Genomic DNA, 19792 nt, shown 5'->3' with positions numbered 1-19792 from the left:
GACCCAGCTGAGGACTGGCTCCCGCCAGTAAAAGGCTACTGCACTTGGTGCGCAAGATGGTCTGTCATCTGCTTCTTAGCCACCATGTGGTCGAGACCTCAGCTCTGTCCACCCTGTGTTCAAGTCAGGGAGAATTCCAGGGGGGGCCAGGAGCCTGGGGAGACAGGGCAGCCCCATCTCACCTCAGCCTCTGGCTCCTCTCTCATTCCTGCTGCACCTTCCACATCAACACCCAACGCCCCTACAGGCCTCTTTGTACCAGAGACACCTATTGAGTAAGGCAGGGGTACTGGGATCCCTGTGATTGGCAGAGGAGACAAGGAAAGGATTATAGGTCACTAACCTCTTGACTCAGCACGGTTGACTTCTCTTGGAAAGGGCTGCCTGCAGCTGACGGCCTAAGGGCTGGCAGGGGTTTCCCCCAGCCCCCAGCCGCCACTGCTCCCTCTGCCTGTGTGCCCTGGCTGACTGTGACAGCCAGGCTCTAAACACTTGCTGCAATCCCAATGGTTGACATCATGAGAGCATTGGACTTGCTGCCTGTAGGAAGTACTTTCTGAACATCAGCTTATCCATGTTGCTCCTCACCCCAACAGGGTTGCTGGGTCTCCAGTTCCCCCTCTCCCCGCCCTTGTACTGCAACCTGCACAGTAGCCTTCCCCAACCCTGGGGCTTCCAACAAGAGGCACTGCTGCCTCTCACGCATCTCACGGGCCTCCCTATGTCTTTCTCTTTCTCTTTCTTTAAAGATGGATTTATTTTATTGGACATACAGAGAGAAGGAGATAGAAAAGACACCTGTCGGTTTACTCCCCAAGTGGGATCACAGTGCATGCAACGTGAGGACTTCAGTCACTGTATACTGCACCAGGCCCAAGGGGGCGCCCCATTTCTTGTCTCCCACAATGACCCATTCACTGCAGCACCTCAGCTCCTCTTTCCTCCACACACAGGAACACCCGAGTCCTGCCACAAGCAGCACAAAGCTGTGGAGAGGGGAAGCAGACCAGGCAGGGGCTGTAGACAGACAACTATTATTTCAATGTTAGCTGTGGTTCAGCTGGAAAAACAAAAGAACCTGGCCAGTCACTGGAGGTGCACCTGCCAATCCAGCCTGGCCCCAGGCCCTGGGTTTGCCACCTGGCTGCGGGACTCGCATCCTGGGTAGTCATTTGCCTTCCATGGCCTCAAGGTGCTTCCCTTTTGGGCAGCTGGTCTCCCTGGCCTCTTGCTACACACTCCCTCAGCAGGAACAGTGCTGGCTGGCAGCTGTTGGTTGCCATGCGTACCTGAGTTTACAACTCTGTCACCCGTATTGTCCACCTCCAACAAGACCAGGCAACCAGCAGGGACCCTGAGTGGGGGGCCTGGGTCACGTAGGCTCATGCGAGGTCACCACCCCCGGCTTCTGCTCTCCATGACAGCAGCCCCTGGCGTCCCAGTTTGACTCTCTCCAGCCCCTAGAGCTTTCTTCGGCCCTGGACAGCTGACCACGGCAACCAGGTGAGGGACGGTGGGGGACTCTGGAAAAATGTACCTAGCTTTAGACTTCCTGAGTTTAGGGGTGTTTGAATTGGGAGTCTGAATACCCTGACATTGCTACCACCAGATCAACCTGTGGCACAGCTCTCGGCTGCCTGAGGTTAATGCCATGAGCCACGCCCTCCTGTTCTTGTTAAAGTGGGGGAGTGAGGTGCAGGGGCTGCAGGAGGGGTTATCTCAGCTACCAGGAGAGCGCTCAGGATCCAGCAGGGGGACGTTGGGGGGAAGGTAGTGTTTACTTAGCTGGCTGGGCTGGGAGATGGACTGGGCTGCTGGTGGGTGTGACTTAGGGGTGTGACTGGTGAATTCCTAGCTGGTGGTGCCTGGAGCCCCTGGGTTAGGCTGGTAATCTTTTGTCTGGGTGGACAGGTAGCTTGTATTTCCCTGTTAAGGGGTTTCAAGTGATGGGGGTCCCCTAAGTGGGTGGGGCTTGAGTGGATTCAGTCCCTAGGTAGTGGGGTTAAATATATGGCCTGGAATCCTCTGACAGTCCAAAGACCAGGGTGGCATCCGTGGCTGCCTTTTGTTTTACTGTCGCCCCCACTCCTACCTCACCTCCAGAGGCGCCTCCGAAGCCACCCAGCCCGAATCTGCAGGCGCATTCGGGACCAGATCGTGGACCCGGCGCTGCCTGGTGCCTCCCTAGGCCCCCCGCGGTGGTGCAGCCCACAGCGTCGCTGAGTGAACGCGCGCACCTGCAGCCGCAGCATCCGAGTTTGAAGTCGTTTTATTGGAAAACGGGGCGGAGGCGAGCAGAAGGCGAGGCAGCGCGAGCAGGGAGAGTCTCTAGATGGAAATGCTGTTCTCGATGAGTACCGGATCCAGGTAATAGTAGGGGATGGGCAGGCACTTGTTGCGCTGGCGGATGCCATGTGAGATGCAGGCCAGTCGCCGGCGCAGGGTCTCCATGCTGCGCCGGGGCGCCTCCTCCACGAAGTGAATGTCGGGGAAGTGGCCCAGGGGCCGCTGCGGGCGAGGGCCGGGTGGCTAGGACAGAGCCAGGCCGCCCCCACCACCCCAAAGTCCCCCAAGAGCTCTTCGCCTCCCCCCTTGTTGCCAACCCCTGCTCCTCCCCCTCGCGTCTGGCCATTGGTCCTCCGCCCCCACCCCAGGCCCCAGCTCCTGCACCCCACGACCTCTCCTCCCGCACCCCCAGTCCTCACACCTTGTCGTCGGGCTCCCGGCTCAGGGTCCACAGCACCAGTAGGGTGATGCACGTGGTCTTCACATCCGGTAACGTGTCCATGAAGACCTGCGGGGTGGTCAGGCCCTTGGCCTGCATCGGTGGGTTCCGCATGGACGAGGGAAAGTTGGGCATCCAGGCGGTGAACTCCAGCTAAAGGTGGGCAGAGGAGGGGCTCTGGCTCAAAGCGCCCCTGGGCTCCCCGGCCTGCTGCCACGCTGTCCTCGCCCACCCACCATGACCTGAGACCCCTGCCGGCGGAGCGGGGATCCGCTTGAGGCTATGTTTGGATCTAGGTACCCCAAAGCCCTGGGGCGGCACAGAGGAAGCGCTAGGTCGGCTGTGCAGGTACCTGGCCCGTGTTGACAGCTGCGTGCTTGGCCGAGCAGGTGTAGATGACAATGGTGACATATCGGATCAGCTCGGGCACGGTCCTCAAACACTTTGGGAAACCTGAAGTGGGGAGGGTTGGGGGAGAGGCCAGTCTCACCCTGGCTGCAGGCAGAGGGCTCCATGGAGCCCAGCCCACCCAGTCTGGCCAGCACTCCCAGCTGTCCCTGCTACAACCCCGGTCCTCCATCACAGTTCAGACCACAAGGGTGGCCCCAGCCAGATGGCCTCCAGGGTTGCTCTGGCACCTCCTGGAGTAGGGCCTTCACATCTCCCGTCTCCCCCGGCGGCAGGGGAAGACGGTGGTCTCTCTGGTCCTAGGTGAGATTGGGGGCTTCCTTCCTTTGGGAAGGGTCCTGGTTTTCTCGCCCGGACTCAGCACAGCTTCCCCTACCAACTCCCCTCCCCCTCCCCGGCACCAAATCTTCAGGGTTGACACACATCCAGGTACAAAAGCCTCAAACCTGGGGAGTCACAGCTCCTCCTCCACCCCACTCCGAACTCAGGCCCATCACCAGGTCCTGTCATTTCAAGCCCCTAGCTAGCTCTGGAATGTTCTGGATCGCCACAGCCCTCACAGCCTCTGAAGCCTGCCTGCTGCCCGTCCTGAGCTCCAGGTGGCAGGAGTGGGAGCCAAGCGGACTCTCCAGGGCTCCTCCAGCGGATGCAGTTAGGGCATCCTGCTGCAGTGCAGCTGCCCATTCACAGGTAAGAAAGACCTCTGCTCAGTCACGAACTTGAGGGCAGGTCCCCCCTTGCCACATTGTTCTCGGCCTCCCTCATGGCTGGCACAGCATCCCACAGTGGGCACTTGCGAGGCATCGTTTGAGTGTTACCCAAGTGTGGGACCTCAGGTATTTTCCACTGTCCCTGGTCAGCTCCCAGAGTCTAGTGTGTCCCCCCACCTGCCCCACTTCCCACAGAGCTCAAGCCCCCAAGTCCAGCCCACACCAGTCTGGGGGTTGCCCCTGAGCCCCGGCCCTCACTGAGTGCCCAAACCTGTACCTGAACTCTCACGCCCCAGGAGGCACTCCTTGAATATCTCCTGCACCCAGCACTGCAATTCCGAGTCACCCTCCACGGCCGCGTCACATGGGTAATAATAGGTGATGATCTCCGTCACATACCTGCCCACAGGACGGGGCCTCAGTCTGGGTCCTGCCGCCCCCTCCCTGGGCCTGCCGCCCCCACCTCGTTGTTGATGCCCTGGCCTTGGCCTTGGCTGACCCCAGAGCTGCCCCAGGCTGTCAGGTGAGCGAAGGTGAACTGGTAGCTGGGCAAGGTGAGATCTTCAGAGCAAATCCACAGGCACCCAGAGCCCACAGGGGTGGAAGGAAAGGAGGGGTCTGTCAGGCCTCAGCAGTAGGTGGGTGAGGGGCACAGGAGCCCTGGACCCTGTCCCCAAGGCCAGCCCCCTGGATGACACCATGCCAAGAGTCCTCACACACTCTCCAATGTCCTGAGCCCCCCAGAGCCTCCTGCTGCTGTCCCTGCCTCACCTCTCCAAGGCGTCCCACACAGCCAGGCTATCATCACGGTAATAGTATCTAGGCAGGTCCTGGACCCCGCGCTCCACGAAATCGTTAGGGAGGTAGAGGCTGTCATAGGTGATCTGCGACAGGGCCCGCACCATCACCTCTGCAAAGCCTTCCAAGCCCAGAGACATGCCCTGATGGAGAGGAGGTATGGGTGGAGCAGGCTGGACTCCCTGCCTGGAGTCCCCCAACCACCTTGGGTGCTCCAGGAATCCAGCGAGAGCCTCTCCAGCCCCAGGAACACACCCAATCCCAGCCAGCCCCTTCCTCGCGCCCTCTCTCCAATCCCGGGCAGGTGGGAAGTCCCACTGTAGTTGGACTATGGAGTGGGGGTTGGTGGTGGGCAGAACATCTTGTTGGCCCTGGGCTGGGGTTTTACCCTGGCTGACAGTCCTCCCTCATTGAGCAGCAACGCACGCCCGATGCTGTTGATCTGAATGGTGTAGCGCGTGTGGGGGATGAGCAGCTGCAGGGGGGTACACAGAGGCCTGAGGGGGTGCCCTTGGACCCTCCCTTGGGAACCCTCACCCTCACCGGTCCCCAGGTGTCCCCCTGAAATCCCCTTTGGTGGCTGGGTATCCCATGTGGCTGTGGGAGGCCAGTGAGGGCATCCACACCTTGTAGAGGGGGTGGCACATGGGCAGGTGCCTGAGCATGGCCAGGAAGAAGGCCTCAGCAATGAGGTGGGTTTCCAGCAGGTGGGCGATGGCCTCGTGGCAATAGAACTCGGCGTAGCGCACCCACGTCTTGGCCAGCAGCCAGTCCCACTCGGAATCGCTAGGCAGGAAGATGGGGCTCTCTGGCCCTGGGGTCTGGCTGAGCTGGGGATGGGGGAGAGAGGAAGGGTTGGGGAGGGCAGAGTAGCAGGAGGGAGGACCCAGTCCCTCTGGGGCCCCCTAACATGCACCTGCTGTGCCTCCTGCCTGCCTCACCTCCTTCCATCCCTGTCTCTACTCCTCCTTTGGGTCCCAGCACACAGGCTGCCTCCTCCGAGAAGCCTTCCTTGCCTCCCCATTGTGGCCACCACATTCAGGTGTGCACAGCATGAAGTGTCCAGCCTCTCTCTCTCTCTCTACACACACACACACACACACACACACACACACAGTGGTTCCACCATGAAGCCAAGAGCTGATTACCCCAAAGGGGTGTCTGACTCAGATTCCTGGAGACCCCTGAGAAGGAGGCCCCATGACGCTCCCTCCTGCCAGACCCAAGTTTTGATGGCCCACAGCAGATGAGTGAACAAAGCCAGAGCCACCTCCATACACAAGGACACGCCAGGTGCTCTCCGCACACGTGTGGCACAGTGACCCCTGCTCTCACATGGTCCCAAAGGCACCTAAAGCGAAAGGTAAGGACCTGCAGGCATCCCCTACAGGCCCACATACAGGGCCACACACTGGGCTGGGGTATTTCCAAAAGCTCACGGAAAACAGAGTCGGGAGATGCTTATGGCGGTGCAAACCCATGCATATAGTGCGTTTTCCATTAACTTTTTGAAGATTTCTCATATGCATATATATATATATATTTACAGACTACACTACACTTATTCTCCTTTCACTCCGATTTCTGAACATTTTGGAGGCACCCTCCGCTGTGCACACACAGGGACACATTCCAGAGGCTCCACCCACACGCAGGAACCCCTGAGCACACCCAAGGCCTCCCAGCAGGCCCCGTGGCGGGCACCTGGATAGCGATGGGCATCAGGTTGCCATCTGGGCCCAGGTGCAGCAGGCAGAGCGGTGCGCAGTGGTGCTGCTTCTGGCCGTTGAGCTCCACGGTGGGAATGCCCTCCAGGATGCGGTAGTCAGCCAGGTATATGTTTCCCTTCTGCAGAGGAACCACGATGGGCGAGCAGTGAGGTACCACGTGGGGTGCCCCAGGCCTCTCCTGGAACCCCCTGCCTTGGGGTCAAGGCTGGGAGCATGGCGAGGGTAGAGAGGCTGGGTGGGTGGACCGGGGTCTCCTCACCTCCAGTTCTGCCTGCAGGCAGGTGTCCTCGCCCAGCAGCGGGGCCACCATGGCGTCGGTGACTGGGAACTTGTCTGGGAGTCGCGTGCAGCGGCGGATCAGACCCGGGTTGATACCGTTGAGATATTGGTACCCGAAGAAACTGTCCTCTGCCCAGTGCTCGGCCACGTACTCTAGACCCCAAGAAGATAATGGGCACCAAACAGGCACGGGGATGTGCCGAGGAACTAACCCAAGTCCCCCACCCACCCAGCCAGTCCAGCCTCGCTCGCAGCGCGCAGGGCGACGTTTCCCAAGCCGCCGCCAGAGGTCGCGCCCGTCCCTCGGCGAACCCTGTCCTATGCAGGGGTGCCCGCTCCATACCGGAGACAATGGACTTGTGGCCAGGGAAAATTTTCTTAATGTCCTTCAATCTCTTCCACGAGTGTTTGCAGTCCACCAAGCCGCGGACTTTAAACGCCAGCGCCCTAGGAGATGAGCCATCAGAGAGGTTGCCAGGTGAGGTTGGGGCAGGTGGCAGGTGATGGACCACCCCCTGCTTTGAGGCCATTGCTGCGTCCATGTGTCTGTCCTTCCTGGCCATTGCCACCTCTGAGGCTGCCTTGGAGGTAGACTTCAAGCCAACCTCGGAGCCCCGGCCCTCGCCTCACTCACATGGGCCCCAGCCGGAAGAAGAAGGAGGCTGTCTTGACAAAAGAATAGCGAAGGTTCAAGTCCAGGAACTTGGTAGCCTTGATATTGATGAGGATGGGGAAGCCTGGAATATAGCCGTCCCACCTGCAGGGAGAAGTGCAGGGCACCTGGGTCATGGGGACGGAGGTGAGTCGGGGAAGAGGAACACGGAGGGGCCAGCCACGGGGTGGGAGGTATGGGGTGCCCAGCACAACCTGGGGTCCTTACTCAGGCCGGTTGGGGTTTCTGAAGCGCCGGACCGGAGGACGGTAACTGGGAATGTGCACGTAATTGGGCAGGCCTGGAACAAAGACCCTCCAACTGCACAGGGAAAGATGAGGGGTGAGTCCTGATGGGTGGCCCTGCTCCCACCCCCACCTACAGGCACCCCTCCCATCCACCCTCCTCCTCACTGGTAGAAGTCTTGTTTGGCTCTAAGCTCCTCTTGTCTGTGTTCCAGGAGAATGGGGAGAGTGTCCTCCGCTGCTGTCTTTCCTGTCAGGGACCAAGGAGGAGGCTCCAGGGCTGCCCCCCAACCTGGGCCCACCCCTGCCCGCCCTGCCCCACTCCAAGGAACCGGAGTTCAGCTTGTCCTCCCCTCCACCTCCCCTAGATCAGCTCTTGGGGGCCCAACTTGAGGATGGGGAAGGTGCTTCCTCCAGCACCTGCAGAGGAGATGGCCAGAAACTGGCCTTTCTCCCCTCCAGGCCCGCCAGAAGGCCCCACTGAAATGGCACTGAGCAGCAGCTGTGGGCACCTCCCATGGACCAGGTCCTACACATGGATCAAGCATTGCAGCTGCATGAAGACAGCCCTGCCAGGCAGTGGGTTCCGAGATGGTCCCCCGCTCCCCGCCCCTGCCCCACACCTGCAGATGCACAGGGAGTGGGCTGTAGACCCAAGTGTCTGTCTCACGACAGGATCATGGGTTCTAAATTCACCAGAGTGAAATTTACAGTGTTTGTTTAACTCAATCGGTGTCACAGTTCGTAGTTTCTGCTGAGAAATATTAGAACACCCCGGGGGTAAATCTATCACACCATGCAACCTCCAAATCCAGAATCCAGAGGTGAAAGTTGTCAGATTAAGCTGCTGTCTGCCATGCTGGCTTCCCACAGGAACTCAGATTGGAATCCCAGCTGTTTCACTTCTGATCCAGCTCCCTGCCAATGCAGCTAGCAGAGCAGCAAAGATGGTCCAAGGATTTTGGCCCTTTGCCACCCACTTGGGAGACCCAGAAGAAGTTCCAGGAATTTGTCTCAGTCCAGCCCTAGTTATTGTAGCCATCTGGGGAGTGAACAATGGAAAATATTACATAGGAGCCTGGTGCTGTGGCATAGCTGGCGCTGATTCAAGCACTAGCTGCTCTACTTGTCATCCAGCTTCCTGTTAATGGCCTGGGGAAAGCAGCACAGCGTGGCTGTATTCCTTGGACCCCTGCATCCACACAGGAGACAGGGAGAAGCTCCTGGCTTCGGACCAGCTCAGCTCTGGTTGTTGCAGCCATTTGGGGAATGAACCAGCAGATGAAAGCTCCTTCTCTCTCTGTCCACAAAATCTTTCTGTAACTCTTTCTTTCAAATAAGTTATTTTTAAAACAATCTTAAAAATATGTTAAAAAAAATATATGAAGTTGGGCCCGGCGCGGTGGCCTAGCAGCTAAAGTCCTCACCTTGAATGCGCCAGGATCCCATATGGACGTGTGTTCTAGTCCCGGCGGCCCTGCTTCTCATCCAGCTCCCTGCTTGTGGCCTGGGAAAGTAGTCGAGAATGGCCCAAAAGCCTTGGGACCCTGCACCCACGTGGGAGACCTGGTAGAGCTCCTGGCTCCTGGCTTCGGATTGGCTCAGCACCGGACGTTGTGGTCACTTGGGGAGTGAATCATCGGACGGCAGATATTTCTCTCTCTGTCTCTCCTCCTCTCTCTATATGTATCTGACTTTGCAATAAAAATAAATAAATCCCTAAAAAAAGTACATGAAGTCATCTCCGCGCTATGTAAACATAAGGTGTGTCTGGAACAGGAGTGGCTTTTGTTTTAGCTTGGGTCCCTTTTGAAATATTGGTAATCATGTGCATGCAACTATTCCAAAATTCAAAATGCTTTGGATCCCAAATATTTTGGATAACGGATAAGCTGCCTGTATAGATAGATATGAAAATCTCCACGCACATACATCTGTGCATAGCTTCTAAATAAAATCTAAACTTGTTTTCTTAAGATTATTTGCTTACAAGATGGAGACAGAAGAGAGATCTTCCATCTGCTGGTTCATTCCCCAAATGCCCCTAGCAGCCCAGGCTGGACCAAGCTGAAGCCAGAAGCCCAGAACTCCATTTGGGGTCTCCCTCATGAGTATCAGGGGCCCACACACTTGGGCCATCTTCCACCACTTACACAGATTCATTAGGAGGGAGCCGGATTAGAAGTGGAGCAGGCAGGACTTGAACCAGTGTTCCAATATGGAATGTGGCAGCTAACTCCACTGAGTCACAGTGCCAGCCCCTAAAATCTGAACATCAAAGCATTTCAGCCCTGTGGCTTTAGCCAATGACAACATCATCAGGCCTCTTTTACCAAGCGGAAGCATCTAGGCTGGGACTCAATGCAATCCATCCACCCACCACCCAAGTTGTTCTTTTTGAACTCCTTTTAGAAGCCTGAAATTCCAGAGCCAGCACTGTGGCGTAGCAAATAACGCCATAGCCCACAGCACCAGCACCCCATATGGACATGGGTTCAAGTCCCAGCTGCTCCACTTCCAGTCCAGATCCCTGTTAATGCACCTGGAAAAGCACTGGAAGGTGGCCCGAGTGCTTGGGCCCCTGTACCCATGTGGGAGACCCAAACAGAGTTTCAGGCTCCTGGCTTCAACCTGACCCGGCCCTAGCTGTTGTGGCTATTTGGGAATGAACCAGCAGATGGAATCTCTCTCTGATTCTGCTACTCTGCCTTTCCAATAATTAAAAAGAAAGAAGTTATCACAGCAACTTTATTAAGTGGTTTCTGCTGTTGGCTCCATTTTTACAGATGTGGACACAGAGGTTTAGGAGAATTCTGGGATATGACAGATGTCCAGCTGGCCTATCTTCCTCCGGCCTCCTGATAGGTGGTCTGCAAGGCGGGCTGGTGCCAACCCCTGCAGCCCCACCCTCGTCTCCTCTCTCCCTCCCTCCTCCATGTGGCTCAGCTCACGATGTGTCTGGATGAATGATGTCTGGTGTTCCCTGGAGTGATGTAACCCAGTTCAGCTTCATGCCCAGGGCGGGAGCCTCACTCCTTCGAGGGCCCAGCAAGGTGACTCAGGTCTCCCTGCCCTAGTGTTGCATGGCAGTCACCCCACCCAACCCCATTCCTGCACAGCCACCAGGGTCACCCTCACTCTGCCGGTCTCCTGCTGCTATGCTGTGCCTTGTCCCCAGGAGGACCTTCCCTTGCCATCCCCACCTGCCCCACCAGGCATCCTCTAGCTGCCTTTCCCTTCCTCCCCATCTTGGGCTTAGGGATGAATCCCAACCAGGAAGGTGAGAGGCAGAAGAGGGGCAGGTGGTGGGGGCAGAGGATGGATGCGACTCTAAGCTCTGCCTTCTTCTCCCCTCAAGGGAAGCTAATGGGAATTGAGGTGGTGGGGCCTGGGGTGCAAAGAGGACGGATGTCTGCCCCAGGTGGGAGACTCCTGGGAAGAGAGGAAGGACCAGCTCTTCACAACCTGGACAGGCTCCTGTGGGATGGGGCTGCTCCCTCCTGGATTGGTGTGTGTGTGTTGCAGGGGGTGTCTTTGCAGAAACAGTGAGTCCTGCTAGGGACAAGCAGCTCACAGCAGGTGAAGCAGAGCCTTCCTAAAAGAGATGTGCTCGGTCAGAAAAACCAAGGCACCATGAAAACGCAGGAGCCTGCTGCATTATTCAGGCCTGCTCTGTTAGTGAGCCTGCCAGAGCCACAGAACCTGCTAGTGGGGCTCCAACAATGTGTGGTTTGGGAGATGTGGCACGTACCACTCCACGTCACAAACAGGACAGCCTCTGTATTAGAGAATTGGGGTTCCCCAGGAAGGTGTGATGGAGTCGGGGGGGCATGCATTCAGCTGCCAGACCCCAGCCCACAGCATGTGCTCTCCTCCTCCAGGGCCCTGAGGGCAGCATTAGGTACTGCCACCTGCTGCTCAGTGATCTGAGGAAGAGGGGGTGTCCCACTTGGGATGCTGCCATTCCTGAGCTCTCCAAACGGGAGAAGGGGCTGGCTGGACCACCTCTGCCCGGTGGGAGCCCAGGCAGGGCTTACCTGTGGCCTCACGGAGGGCCAGGGTTTCATAGCCATCCATCCATTGATAGGCGGGGAAGTGGTAGACGCGGCCGTCGGGGGCACACACCTGCACATAGTTAATGTACCAGGGGCTCTTGCGGAAGAAGGAGTAGCGCTCCTTGTGTAGGCGGATGATGATGAGCTCCCCCAGGTCCTGCTGGCACTGCATGGTGTAGTCGTCCACCTGCAGGAGGCGAGGGAGGGACACGTGGCTCAGCCTGGCTGGCGAGGCCTCCCTCGGCCCATGCAATCCAGCCTTGCTGGGCAGCCCGATGGGGCCAGAACAGTCATGGCCCTGAGTCTTGGGCTCCCCCTGCCTCTTCCGAGTTTGCTTTCCCCTGCTGGGTCTGGAATGGGTTACCAGTACCCCCTCTTCAGTTCCTTGATGCTGGGGCAGCCATGGGGACCCCCAGGGAGGGTGAAATGATGACAGCTGGCAGGGCCTGGCCTGTGCCCAGTTATCAATGGGGAAAGATGTGGAGATTCAGAAACTGGGACCCCTTCAGGCCACAGAGGAGGAGGGTGTGCCTGGGCTTGACACCCCGCCAGGCCTGAGGGATTAGGGACCCACGAAGCGTGCCAGCCTTTCCTAGGGCAGGCGGGTTCCCACTGGACAGGCTGGTCTGATGCCACAACAAGTCACTGAGAACCAAATGCAAATGCCAGCCACTGGTAGGGGTGATGCAACCCACAGGGGCAAGAGTAAGAATGGGGAGAGAGATGAGGGGACAGAGGGTCACAGAAATGAGGGGATGGCAGGGTTGGGAGGAGGAGCCAGAGAAGCAGAGGCAGGAAGGAGGAAGGGGGTGTGGGAAAGGCATGGGTCGGGGCAGAGACTCAGGGTCAGCATGGGAGCTCCCCCGCTCCCTGTGGGGCCAGGCCGGCTCCCCCGGCCCTCCCATGCACACATGCACTCACCGCGCCCGTGGCAAAGTCTCTCCCGAAGTGGTTCAGCAGATGCTTGTGGCTCTCCCCTTGAGTCCCCACGAGGGTCATTGAGATGGAATCTAGTGTCCCCGACAGGAAGTCGGTGCCCGTGGCCACCTTGATTTTGTAGGTGGCCATGGCTGTTCTTGCAGGCAACAAGAAGGGGGCTCAATTCTGGCTGCAGCAATGGGGGCCACACGGGCTGCTTGGGGAAGCCAGGCGAGGGTCAGCTTGGGTGAGGAGGATGAGCAGGAGCAGCTGGGAGCCAGGGAAGACTGGCCTGCTGGCCACCCGGAGTCTGGAAGAGCTGCTGCCCTGGCAGGGCCCGGGGCACGGTGTCACAGGTAGCACTGAGCAGGCATCTGGGCTGGGAGCTTGGGAGCTGGCAGGGTGAGAGGGCGGGCAGTGCTCAGTGGGCCTGGCTCTGAGAGGGCGGATGGAGGATGCCGCGTGGATGAAGGCAGCTTCAGGGCGGGGAGCCAGTCCCCGCCTGAGCCAGGGCCTCGGGGAAGTGGGGGGACAGGGTTGGGCGGCTCCTCAGATCTTTATCAGCCTAATGAGCTCCTTCCTCCTACTCACCCCCATTGACCACAGTGCTGGCCCCACTGGCCAGCAGGGCCCCCAATAGGCAGCGGTGACCTGCATTGGTTCTGGGGCCTCTCAAGGAGTGGGAGAGGGGAGATGCCATGACGGACACCACCTTGATGTCCAGCTGCCTGATGGTTTCCCACCGGAAAATGAAGCAGATGAGGACCAAGGTGGGAAAGCCAAGCTTGTGTGGTCCAAGGTTCAAGCAAGGGCTTGGGGGTCTTGTGGGTGCAGGGGGGTCCTCAGGACATGCTACAGGGAGCAAGGACGGGTCAGGGTGGGAGGTTGGGGGCCCTCAGTCACTCAGCAGATTAGGAACCAGGGCTGCACATGAAATCGGCAGATGGAGAATGATTTGGGGTATAAGCATGAAGGTAAACACTGGACTGGTCACTTGTAGTATAACCATAAGAGAGAATCCTACCCTAGGATTTAGAGAGAGGAAGACCACTAAAATGGAGGACTAATACGAGGTTAGAGGGAGTGGATGAAGCCAGCTGTTAAGGAGGTACTGTGTGGTCATCTATGTTGGGAGCTCCAGAACGGCCATGACAGGTTGTTGCAGAGTGACAGAGAGAGAGAGAGCTTCCATCCACTGTTCTGCTCCCCAGATGGGGACAACAGCTAGGGCTGGGCCCAGGGGAAGCCAGGACACTGGACCTCCATCCAGGTCTCCCACGAGGGTGTACGGGGTCCCACCACTTGGGCCATCTTTTGCTGCTTTCCCAAGTACAATCGCAGGGAGTTGGATGGGAAGTGGAACAGTCAGAATTTGAACCGATGCTCCTATGGGATGTCAGCTGAGGCTTAACCTTCTGTGCCACCGTGTTGGTCCCTGTCCCCACCCCTCCAGGCCATTCTCAGAAGAAGGCTAATGGGCTAGAGCCTCCGGAATGGGGGAGCCATGCAGAGGCCGGATGTGGTTCTGACAGAGGTGGCACTAGGCTTGCACTTTACTCATCTATGTGGTCCCTGGGTCTGGTAAAGTGCACACACACACACACACACACACACGCACACACACACACACACTGCAGCAAAGGATGTGCTAAAGCATGCAGGCATCCTAGCTACTGCTGGGCCAAAGACGAGCCCCTTGGGGTAAGGATCTGCAGGGAATGATGTCAGCACCTTCCCACCCCAGGCGCTCAGCGCATGCTGTGTGCTTTCCACCTCTTCAACCTGGCTGCTACCTTATCAGCTCCTCGCTTCAACTCTACAGTGGCGAGCTCAAAGAAGGCCACTGGCAACTGTGAAGGAGCCAGCATCTTTGACGGACGCCCTTCCCCCTTTTGGCTTAGACTACTCATTGTCCGGCTGGATTTCTTGTTCTTCTTCCCCCATGTGGAAAAATTCTGATGGTGCCTGGATGAGGCAATGGTAAGAACAAGCTCAGGGCTGGGATTTGGAATGAAAGTGGAGATTCAGAAAGGGGAGGGGGCTGTGCCTGGTTCTGAGTGACGGGCAGGCTCTTACCACCGCCCCTCTCCCCACCACTGCCTCTGGGCATCCCACCGGCCCAGGCTGAGGGCAGGAGCTACCAAGCAGTCAGGCCATCCTCCCGGGCCCTACGTGGCCACCCACCTCATGACACTCTTGAGAGCCAGGAGGATGTCAATTTGCATCCCAAGATGCAAATTCTCCTGGGCTTTCCAGCCAGCCAGTCACACAGCCATGCCTCTGCCAACAGTGGCTCTGCCCCCCAGAGGACTGCCTGCCTAAGACCCAGACAGCAGCAGGGTGGTGAAGCGGGCAAAGGGATTAGGGAGAAGGCTCTGCCAGGCACCTCTAACATGCAGGATCCTGTGGGCTTTTGGGGTGAGAGAGCCAGCCCAAAAGGGGGTAGCTTGGCCCACTCTGCCTGGGGGTGAGGAGGAGGTGATGGGGGCTCATCGGCAGCTCGGAGGGCTCTGAGGATACGAGGAGGAGACAAATCCATCTGCACCTCCCCCGTCCCCCCGCCACCACACGCTGCTTCGTCAGGTCTGAACCGTTAATGGAAGACAGGAAGGACAACTCTGACCAGGGCTCAGGTCTATGGCGTGAATGAGGAAGCCCCTCCCCTCACCGCTCAGCAGGTGGGGCCCTGGTGGAGGTCGTGGATGGGCAGCATCAGGTATGAGGATGCGACACTCCCCATGATGACTGGATACATCACCACGACTCTCGTTGGGCTGAAGAACTGGTTCCTCTGGACCGGGGCGGGTCCGCAGGGAGCAGAAGAGGCCTCTGGGAAGGACAGGATGACACTGATGAGGACAACGGCCACCCACACAGGAAGCTGATACACACACTCCGCTCCCCCTCCACACATACACTCAGGCCCTGCTAGAGAGGGAGCGGTCCCTGGGACTCCCTTTCCCTCCAGGACACAGACACAAAACGTGATTGGCCACTGAGCTGTTCAAAACCCATCCGATGAGGTTTCTTTGGGAATCCCTCCAACTGAACTACCAGACACAGAACTCCAAACATGCAGAGAATTGCAGGTTCCAGGATCTGACCGTGGAATGCATGTGTCAGAGCTGGGCCTCCTCAGTGGCTTAGACGGAGCAGTGGACAGCACACCCAGGTGCACACGGAGGATGTGGCAGTACACTGGAGCCTGCAGAGGACACCTGGGACCATGACAGAGGACGGAGGACAGAACAAATCAACTTGCAACATGAGTTGGCAGCCAAGAGTTGGCAGTAAATATCTGGACAAACGGAGACTCTAAGGTGGACTGTGTCAGCCAGTGGATTCTGGAGAGATTTCAACGTGATTGGAGTGGCAAGATCAGCAGCAATTCAGAACTGCTGAATTATCAAAACCACTTGAGCAGGACCCTCGGAGCATGCCCCACATCAGGGACCCTGGAATGGTTGGGAGGCTGGGTGTGGCTTCTCCCCTTATCTCTCCCCTCCCCCCAGATACAGGAAGGAAAAAAGGGAATGTGAGAACAATGGTCTCACTCACCCACTTTCCTCTAACCCTTGACTCTTTGCCCTTCGCACCCTAATCTAATATGTAAAAATTATATATATATGACATAGAATCATACTACCAGTAAAAAAATAGTAAAACACCAACAGGGTGGTCCTTACAATCAAGTTCAAGGGCTTGGACCGGAGAACCGTGTGTGACATCACACCTGCCGCTAGCCACCGTGGCCTTCCCTCCCCGCACACACATGCCAGGTTCTTGCTTTTCTCGCAAGCTGTCAAGAGCCACCTGTGCTTGTGAGCCAGGTGTCATGTCCCACGCTACCTCCAGAATGGCCTTCCCTGACCAGAGCACTGCATGCCCCACCACCGTCACCCCTAGTCATGCCAGCACCGCCCAGCTGTGCCTCCCTACTGCACTGTCCACCTTCTGGAAGATTCTCCCATAGGTGAGTTTACTGTCTGTGGGAGCCTGTCCGGGGAGCTCCCAGCCACTTCCCGAGAACCGAGTGTGGGGACACTGGGCCCATGAAGCAAGCAGATCCTGGAATGTCAACACTACAAGGGATTTTCCAAGTCTCCTTGTCCCACCCGCTTACTGGCAGATTTGGGTCACCTAGGTGGAGGGCTCAAGGGCCACCTGGGGGAAAGGAGCTTCCCACGGCGCCAGATGGCTTTCCCCATGGATCAAAAGGCATGGGTGTGGGAAGCAGCAGGTCAGCTGCTTGTGATGTTTCAAAGCACCGGTTCGAATCCTGGTTCCTCTGCTTCTCATCGGGCCTTGGCTGTTGTGGTCATTTAGGCAGTGAACTAGTAAATGGAAAAAATTCTCTCTTAAAAAAAGAAGAAGAAAAGAAAAAAGCAGGAGCTTTCCAGAGTCCTGCCCCCAGAGGCGCCCGGAGCCAGGGCAGGAATCCTCTGTGCCGTGGGTGTGTCACTCCAATGAATCTTCCAAGCTGGCTTTCTGGGAAACCAGATTCCAACGTTCCACCCTGGTTCCTCCCTCTCCGGCTAGGGAGCATTTTTCAGGATGGGCATGCCTTCTAATGAGGCCCTCCTGGGGCCGTCCTCTCCATGGGACCTGCTGCCTGAGCTAGCAAGGAGCACTCGCAGCTGACCGATTCCAAGAGGAGGTGAAGGAACCCCCGCTTCCAGCCTCTGCCGCAGCTCGACCAGCCACAAGGGGGCGCCACCGGGTATTTCTCAGTCCGATTCTGTTCTCAACAGACATCAGGTGGCTTGGACTAAGTCGAGAGGCCGCGGTAACCACCCACCCAAATGCACTTCTGGACGCAGTAGCAGGAGGTTCCCTTATCCTTCGATTACAGGGAATAGAGCGCACCCCACCCAGGCCCACTGCAGCAGAGGAACAGAGGGTCGGTTAAACAGGGAGGAGACTCTGAGGTTGGGAGGGGCTGTGTTTCCTGTCCTGTGGGACAGTGGCTCTGGGGTAGCAACTGAGTTTGAGAGGAGATCCCACGAGACCCAGGCTTTGAGGGGTCGGGGACTTGCACCTGTGCAGCGGGCTCTCGTTTCCTTAGATGCCACGGTAGCTGGGGGGAATCCCCTCGGGGACTTCAAAAATGGATGTTGGCAGGGAGAGAAGCGTGTATCCAGCCATAGCCAAGTGATGCTGCGGGGGTGGAGAGGTCAAGGGTTATTGTGACCCTAAAGCATCGGTTCCCCTGCCTCCAGCGCCCTAGGGCTAAGGGAGCCGTCACCCCACACCAAAGATGCTGGGAGCAGATGTGAGGCCACTGTCAGTTCTGACCAGGCTAGATCACATGCACCGCAGTCTCAGTGTTTCTTCCTTTTTAAATTTTTCCTTCAAGATTTACTTATTTATTTGAAGGCAGAGATACAAAGAGAGGGAGAAGAAGGGAGAGACAGATCCTGGGGTTGACAGCTGGGGCTAGCTCAGGCCAAAACTGAGAGCCTGGAACTCCATCCAGGGCTCCCATGTAGGAAACAGGTCCAAGCACTTGGGCCATCTTCTGCGGCTTTCCCAGGTGTGACACTGGAAGCAGAACAGCCAGGGCTTGAACCCAATACTCGTGTGGGATGCCAGCATCACAGACAGTGGCCCAACCCTCTACGCCACAAGGCCAGCCCTATCAACTCCCAAACGTCATAGCTTCACCCCACAGCAATTTGTTTCCCACCCAGTTTCACAGCAGCCTTGTCCAGCCTGTGCGATGTACATGTCTGCACCATGCTCCATGCTTCTGGACGGGGAAGGCAGAGAGAAGAGAGACTCGGAGGCTCTGCCTGAAGCTGAGGCTGGCTCAGACCCACCAGGGAGAACCCAGCCACCCAAAGAGGCCTCAGAGGGCGAGTCTGGGAGGAGGACTGGATTGCGCTGGCAAGGTTAACACCCACCACACCCAGAAGCTGGATTCGGAAGCCTTATAAAGTGCTTCATTTCTTCCCATCGGTCTGCTTGGTGCAGGCCTTCCTTTACCTCCTGGTGATGCTCTCAGCGAGGCAGGCCTATGGGGCTGGGCTGGCAGGCAGGCTGAGCTGGGAGATCCTGTCTCCAGGATCAAATGCTCCCTCCCCCCGAATCCACCACTGCTCCCTTTATACACCACATCCCCGACACCCCCTCCTCCCTAGGCACCCCTCCCCCCCCACCCCACACATGTGAAGATGGGGACAGACCTAACGTCGCTGTGTCACGTGACCGTGCTCACAGGTGAAATGTGGGTGGGTACCAGGGACTGGGAAGGGGTAGGGGAAAGAGTGTTGGGGATTGGTTGGCTAAGGGGCAGTACATGATAGTTGTGCAGAAGAAACGTGTTCTCCCATTCTATTGTGTGATAGTGGTTTCACTGAAGTTGTAAATTCAGAGAGATGGAGACACAGGTCCTCCCAGGACGCCAAGAATAGCTGGAGCTGAGCCAGACTGGAGTCAAGAAACTGGAACTCAACCTGGGTCATCCACATGGTATAGGGGCAGGGTAGGACCTCACTACTCCTCAGGGTGCATAGAAGCAGGAAGTTGGGTGAGAAATGAATCAGGAATCAAAGCCAGGCACCATGTACGGGTATGCATGTGTAAAAGTGAGAAGAAGGGATTGGGAGTGTTTTCACCATAAGGAAATATTTGCAGTGGTGGATATATTTACCTGGATTTATACATTGTATAGTACATACAGGAATGGAAACATCACATGGTACCCCATAAATACACACCAGCTCTCTTTAAAAGATTTGTTTATTTGAAAGGCAGAGCATCAGAGAAGGAGAAAAAGACGTCAATATCTTCCATCTGCTGGTTCCCACCCCAGATGGCCACAACAGCCAGATGAGTCAGGCCAAAACTGGGGGAGCCAGAAACTCCATCTGGGTCTCCCCCAAATGAGTGGCAAGGGTCCATGCACTCGGACTACCTTCTACTGCTTTCTCAAGTGCCTTAGCAGGGAGCAGCCGGGACACGAACCAACACCACTATGGGATGCCAGCAGCGCCACAACGGTTTAACCCACTGCGTCACATTTCCTGCCTGGTTTTTCAGTTTCAGCTTAAGAGACAAACACAATGAGAGACGAATAGGTTAGTTTTTATTGAACTTACTGGTTGTAAGGACAAAGAGGGGAAAAGGGATGAGAGAGTGGGGTAGGCTGAGAGCTGGAGCAAGATCCCATGTGCACAGTCAGAGCTGGGGCCTGAGAAAGAACCACAGGTGAGAAGCCTGGGGTAGGGGCGGGGGCTGAATCCCATCTTCTGTTCCCCTTACAGGTGTTGG

The 19792-nt window shown here is 57.2% G+C and overlaps 1 protein-coding gene across 1 annotated transcript; it reads right to left on the bottom strand.

Annotated features, from left to right (window-relative positions):
* Positions 1 to 2254: 2254 nt before the first annotated feature.
* Positions 2255 to 12683, bottom strand: ALOX12B (arachidonate 12-lipoxygenase, 12R type). The gene is made up of 15 exons (XM_004594768.3): positions 12524 to 12683; positions 11585 to 11789; positions 7716 to 7797; positions 7531 to 7623; positions 7285 to 7407; positions 6994 to 7097; positions 6631 to 6803; positions 6346 to 6489; positions 5268 to 5471; positions 5030 to 5116; positions 4615 to 4784; positions 4121 to 4242; positions 3078 to 3178; positions 2708 to 2878; positions 2255 to 2508 (listed from the first exon to the last, which is right to left on the bottom strand). The coding sequence occupies exons 1-15, from the start codon at positions 12668 to 12670 to the stop codon at positions 2329 to 2331; spliced, it is 2106 nt and encodes a 701-aa protein (XP_004594825.2). The 5' UTR covers positions 12671 to 12683; the 3' UTR covers positions 2255 to 2328.
* Between the last annotated feature and the right edge of the window lie 7109 nt (positions 12684 to 19792).

The sequence above is a fragment of the Ochotona princeps genome, chromosome 17, assembly GCF_030435755.1.
Source record: "Ochotona princeps isolate mOchPri1 chromosome 17, mOchPri1.hap1, whole genome shotgun sequence".
NCBI classification, from domain to species: Eukaryota; Metazoa; Chordata; class Mammalia; order Lagomorpha; family Ochotonidae; genus Ochotona; species Ochotona princeps.
This window is presented reverse-complemented; position numbering and strand designations above follow the sequence as displayed.

What these genes read in the sequence shown, in the direction of transcription:
- ALOX12B (XM_004594768.3), bottom strand. Translation starts at nt 12,670, where the DNA reads ATGGCCACCTACAAAATCAAGGTGGCCACGGGCACCGACTTCCTGTCG. An exon ending in AGAAACCCCAACCGGCCTGA is followed by an intron (nt 7,408 to 7,530) that starts GTAAGGACCCCA and finishes TTCTCCCTGCAG; the next exon opens with GTGGGACGGCTATATTCCAG. An exon ending in TGATGCCCATCGCTATCCAG is followed by an intron (nt 5,472 to 6,345) that starts GTGCCCGCCACG and finishes CCCCATCCCCAG; the next exon opens with CTCAGCCAGACCCCAGGGCC.